The following is a 5,849-nucleotide window of genomic DNA, read 5'->3' as shown; positions in this document are numbered from 1 at the left end:
TTTTTTTTTTTTTCTTTTTTGAGCATTTATGTATTTATTTGGGTGGGCTGGTTATTAGTTGCGGGTCCCAGGCTCAGTAGTTATAGTCTGTCGACTTAGTGTCTACAGCATTTGGGACTTTAGTTCCCTGACAAGGGATTGAACCTTGGCCTCAGGCATTGCACGGTAGAGTCTTAACCACGGGATCACCAGGGAAGTCCTACAGAAGTTTTAAGGCTTTTCAAAGGCATTATGCCAGATTTTCTTAAAAGGCTTCATGAAGAGACATATGTTTGCACATGATTACTACATCATGTCACCCCCAGCAACATTCTTAATTCATCCAAAAAAGGAGGTTTTCAAATAGGCTTTTCAATTTGACCTCCACAACCCTAATATTCTCTATTTCAAACAAACTGATGGTTCTAGTTGTTGGCCTTGTACGGAGCAGTGATGACCGTCCACATAACTGACAACTGCCCTCTCATTCCAGCAGATTCTAGGCCTGCCTTCTGCCTGGAGCCCAAAGTGGTAGGTCACGGCACTACTAAGATGCCCAGGTACTTCTACAATGCCAAGACTGGTCACTGTGAGCCGTTCACATATGGCAGCCTCGGAGGGAACAAAAACAACTTCCTAACATTAGAGGACTGCATGGAGACCTGCGGTCAAGGGGCTGGTTCCCTGTGGTAAGACAAGGGCCAGGGCACAGGGGGAGGGAAGGGCTGGGGAAAGGGGCGGAGCTCAGGGGGCCACACACCATTCACCCTGCACAGTGTCTTCCTCCTCGCTGCTGCCAGGAGGAGAGGCTGCAGTGTCCTGTGAAACCACACTGAGCGAGTTCTCCAGGGAGAGGATGGCAGGAGGTCAACCCCGGAGGCCTCTTTGTGGTCATCTCAGCCTGATCACATGCTCTTCTTTCTTAGATGGGAACACTGCTTCAGCCACCCTCCAGGGCAGGTCTGCAGTGCTCCTGAGTGCCCCACCTAGGCTTGGAAAGTTCACTTCTTTCTTGTAGGCCATTTGGGTCATGAGGACTCTGCTTCTATATTTTTGGAAAATCTAGGATCTGTCAAGATGACCAGTGTCCAGGTCTGGGGCTGCAAATGATGGCACTTAGCAAGTTCCTTTCTTTTTGCAGAGGACACGCGAAGAGTGTCTCCCAGAAAATGTGAAGTCCGAGGAGGACCCCTGCAGAGCTAGGCCATGGCTGCTTCTAAACCATTAGGTCTCCTCGCAGTTCTTCTCTCCCCTACCCTCCACAGCAGAGCCAGCCTATTTCCTCTCTTCCACGGTCTACGTGCCTTTTCTGTCTCATCCAGTTAGCTCTCAGCACCATGAGAACATGTCCTCCCTTTATCCCAAACACTTAGCACAGTTCCTGACACCAAAGAGACAGTTCTACTTGAGGAAGGAAGGAAGGGATGTAGGAGCACACTCCCCATGACCAGAGTGACTGCAGAGCCTGTGCTTTATCACAGGATTTTCATTTTCACCCCCATCCTCACGGCATCCTCACCTTCATCCCCCTGCCCACCATCACTGCTCTCCTAGTGGGTGGCCAAGGTGGTATTTCCAGCATCCAGTTCTCAGCATCCATACTGAGAGAAGAGTTTGGGATAAAGAAGCCCCTAAACCCCAGAATGATGCTGCATTTTCCTTTCTGTAACTTCAAACACTGTGGGTTATATTTAAATAAATGCATATTAAAATTAAACTGACTGGAGTGGAGCCTGTTGTTTGCAACTACAAACCTTAACCAATAAGGTCCATGGAAATAGTGGTCCTCCTCACTGTTCTGCAGAGCAGTGGGCACCTCCAAATTCCCTGTCCAGAGACTGTGCCCTACCAGGTACAAGAAGCAAACCTGTTATAGCCTCACTGACCTCTTAGTAGCCACACCAAGCTACACAGAAGCGTGCTAGACACACACCTCAACATGACAGCTTTTATTTCATGCTTCTAAGTTCAGTCAAGTTTGGGAGCAGGTTGTCCTCCTGAACTCGAAGAAGGAGAATGGGCATGAGGCTCAGTTGTCCACTTTTCTAAGAAATCCGATTCCCTGATGTCGCATGTGGGGAGGGGGCTTCTTAGTTCAGTTACAGAAAGACAACTACCTTTTAGTGCCTCAGGCTCTGTGTTAGCATTTTCCCTGCATTTTTCTATAATCTTCCTAAGAATCCTTCAAGGGAGGAAATGGAGGCATGGAGATGACACTTGGCTGCTGCATTCATTTCCTAACACAGCAACTTCCCAGCCTCCCAAGTAGATCCACTTTGACGATGTTTTCCAGCTCTGCCTCTAAGATGTAGAATGGAGGCACCTTGGGAAAACAAAGTATCTGTTTCACGATGGATCAGTAAAGTGAGGCATGGGGACCACAGCAAGCACCGTAATGAAATAAATGAGAACACAGATGGTGCTGGTGCTGTTACTCACTTCCTCAGAGTCTTGGACAAATTTCTCAGCATCTCTGAGTTTTCCTTTATTCAGTTATAAAATAAGGATAACAATCTTACTTGTTAATACTTCTAGCCAGAGACCAGTAGAAACACCCCTATTCCTAGATGAACTTCCATTCCTAGTTGAACTCATTGGGTTTATTGCTCACTGGAGCAAGGAATGGGAATTATCTTGGAAAACAATATGCTGTCTTATTAAGAAAATGTTAGAAAGAATTTATAGGATGTGGGTGGTATTAGGTTATTTGGTGGAGGGTTTCAGGAAGCTGTCTTTGCTCTGGATGAAGGCTGTGAAGAAGTGGGGTAGTTCTCTGACTGAGTATCATAATCTTAAATCTAAGAAGGGAAGGCTTGATCAAGGCTCTGAGAGCAGTACTTGGTCAAGAAGTAGCAGTCATTCAAGATAGGAAGGTGCTTTGATCATATTGGTGCTTTCTGTAATTTAGCTCCTTTTGTCAATGCTCAAATATGATTATCCAGTGTACTATTTTTTTCTAGATCTTTCACAAACACAGAATGGCCTCATTTGATGTTGAAGTTCTGTAAAATGTTTATGTTGAGCAGAAAAACAGAAGGACCATTGTGTACCAGCTCAGGTCTTGGAACTCAGAAGTTGCTTTTCTTTTTCTCTATCAATCTCATGGAGTCATGATGAGAATAAAAGAGTTGTATTTGTTAAATGCTTGGTCTGTCCAAGTACTGACAGAGTAACCTTTTAATGAATGTTAGATAGATAAGAGTAATAGTAATACTGCAAATATAAAAGTTCTTTAACTTTTATCAATAATTATTAATTTATTTCAGTATTAAGTTAGAGATACCAAGGAAATATTTCATGCAACGATGGGTACAATAAAGGACAGAAATGGTATGGACCTAACACAAGCAGAAGATATTAAGAAGAGGTGGCAAGAATACACAGAAGAACTATACAAAAAAAGATATTAATGACCAGATAATCATGATAGTGTGATCACTCACCTAGAGCCAGACATCCTGGAGCGTGAAGTCAGTACTGGCCCTTAGGAAGCATCACTACGAACAAAGCTAGTGGAGGTAATGGAATTCCAGGTGAGCTTTTTCAAATCCTAAAAGATGATGCTGTTAAAGTGTTGCACTCAATATGTTCCACAAATTTGGAAAATTCCAAATTTCAGCAGTGGCCATAGGACTGGAAAAGGTCAGTTTTCATTCCAGTCCCAAAGAAGGGCAATACCAAAGAACATTCAAACTTTGCGGCCAACTTCATTCATTTCACATACTAGCAAGCTAATGCTCAAAATCCTTCAAGCCAGGCTTCAACAGTACACGAACCGAGAACTTCCAGATGTTCAAGCTGGATTTAGAAAGGCAGAGGAACCAGGGATCACTGGATCATAGAAAAAGCAAGAGAATTCCAGAGAAACATTTACTTCTGCTCCATTGACTACGCTAAACCCTTTGACTATGTGGATCACAACAAACTGTGGAAAATTCTTAAAGAGATGGGAATGCCAGACCACCTGACCTGCCTCCTGCGAAACCTATATGGAGGTCAGGAAGCAACAGTTAGAACCAGACATGGAACAACAGACTGGTTCTGAATTGGGAAAGGAATACGTCAAGGCTGTATATTGTCACCCTGCTTATTTAACTTATATGCAGAGTTCATCATGAGAAATGCTGGGCTGGATGGAGCTCAAGCTGGAATCAAGATTGTTGGAAGAAATATCAATACCTCAGATATGCAGATGACACCACACTTATGGCAGAAAGTGAAGAGGAACTAAGGAGCCTCTTGATAAAAGTGAAAGAGGAGAGTGAAAAAGTTGGTTTAAAACTCAACATTCAGAAAACGAAGATCATCGCATCCAGTCCCATCACTTCATGGCAAATAGATGGGGAGACAATGGAAACAGTGACAGACTTTATTTTCTTGGGCTTCAAAATCACTGCAGATGATGACTGCAGCCATGAAATTAAAAAACACTTGCTCCTTGGAAGAAAAACTACGACAAACCTAGACAGCACATTAAAAAGCAGAGACATTACTTTGCCAACAAAGGTCCGGCTAGTGAAAGCTATGGTTTTTCCAGTAGTCATGTATGGATGTGAGAGTTGGACCATAAAGAAGGCTGGGTGCCAACAAATTGATGCTTTCAGACTGTGGTGTTGGAGAGGATTCTTGAGAGGCCCTTGGACAGCAAGGAGATCAAACCAGTCAATCCTAAAGGAAATCAGCCCTGAATATTCATTGGAAGGACTGATGTTAAAGCTGAAGTTCCAATACTTTGGCCATTTGATGCAAAGAGCCAACTCACTGGAAAAGACCCTGATGCTGGGAAAGACTGAAGGCAGGAGGAAAAGAGGACGACAGAGGAAGAGATGATTGGATGACATCACCGACTCTATGGATATGAGTTTGAGCAAGCTCCGGGAGCTGGTGATGGACAGGGAAACCTGGCGAGCTGCACTCCATGGGGTCGCAAAGAGTCCGACACGACTGAGCGACTCAACAACAGCAACCCAGCTGCCAACTGAACCTTCAGCCTCGTGCACTGCAGTTCACAGCTTTCTTCTGGCACACAGACAGCCCCCAAGCCAGAAGCTAGCAACAACAACTACAAACTTTAAAGACAGCTACCAAAAGACTTCAATGCTCTGGCCGAACAGGGAGGAAGTGTGCGCAGCTTCAGGCGGAGATCGCACTTCCTCAGGCGGCCACCAGAGGGCCGTATAGAGCGGTTTCTGACGGCTGAGGAACAGGTTGGGGTGTTCGTGTTCAGTCGTGTCGGACTCTGCCACCCCTATAGACTATAGCCCTCCAGGCTCCTCTGTCCATGGGATTCTCTAGGCAAGAATACTGGAGTGGGTTGTCATTTTCTTCTCCAGGGGATCTTCCCGATCTAGGAATTGACCCTCATCTCCTGCATCTCGTGCACTGGCACACGGATTCTTTACAACTGAGCCACCTTGAAAGCCCCAAGGAACAGGTGACTTGATCCCAAAGAGAACCAAGAGAAATCCCCAAACCCACCTACATTTTTGAGACACCAGCAGATCAAATAAAGAGCAGCGTGGAGTGGACAAGGGACTCAAACTGAGTGAGGCCTGTCACGGAAGGAAAAGTGCTTTAGGTTACCTCTGAGGAAGAAAGGGACCATTTCAGGAAACAGTGACACTTTGGATCGTGGGGAACTTTCTGAAGGGGATATGAAACATGACATCCCCCCAAAAATGCTTATTTGTCCCTTTTTAAAATGCATTGGACCACACATTTAAAAAACTGGGAACGAAGGAAACTAATACTCCGTGTTCTTTTAAAAGTGTGTTGGTCTGAGGAGTTCAAAGAACTTTACACCAAAATCAATGTAACTCTCAAAAGAGCAGAGTCCTTGTTTTTCTTAAAACAGATACCAGCACCTTATT

General features: G+C 44.7%; 1 protein-coding gene across 1 annotated transcript in view; it reads left to right on the top strand.

The window, feature by feature from the left end:
• Positions 1-1,696, top strand: part of LOC104998528 (trophoblast Kunitz domain protein 1-like) — a 10,192-nt gene extending 8,496 nt beyond the window's left edge. The window contains exons 5-6 of the mRNA XM_010853729.1: positions 473-668; positions 1,353-1,696. Coding sequence (XP_010852031.1) covers positions 473-668; positions 1,353-1,533 — 377 coding nt within the window. The 3' untranslated portion in view covers positions 1,534-1,696. The remainder of the gene's footprint in view (positions 1-472; positions 669-1,352) is intronic.
• The last annotated feature ends 4,153 nt before the right edge of the window (positions 1,697-5,849 follow it).

The sequence above is a fragment of the Bison bison genome, unplaced genomic scaffold (assembly GCF_000754665.1).
Source record: "Bison bison bison isolate TAMUID 2011002044 unplaced genomic scaffold, Bison_UMD1.0 scf7180017853184, whole genome shotgun sequence".
In the NCBI taxonomy this organism is placed as follows: domain Eukaryota; kingdom Metazoa; phylum Chordata; class Mammalia; order Artiodactyla; family Bovidae; genus Bison; species Bison bison.
Note: the sequence above shows the minus strand (reverse complement) of the source record. Positions and strands in the feature narration are given on the sequence as shown.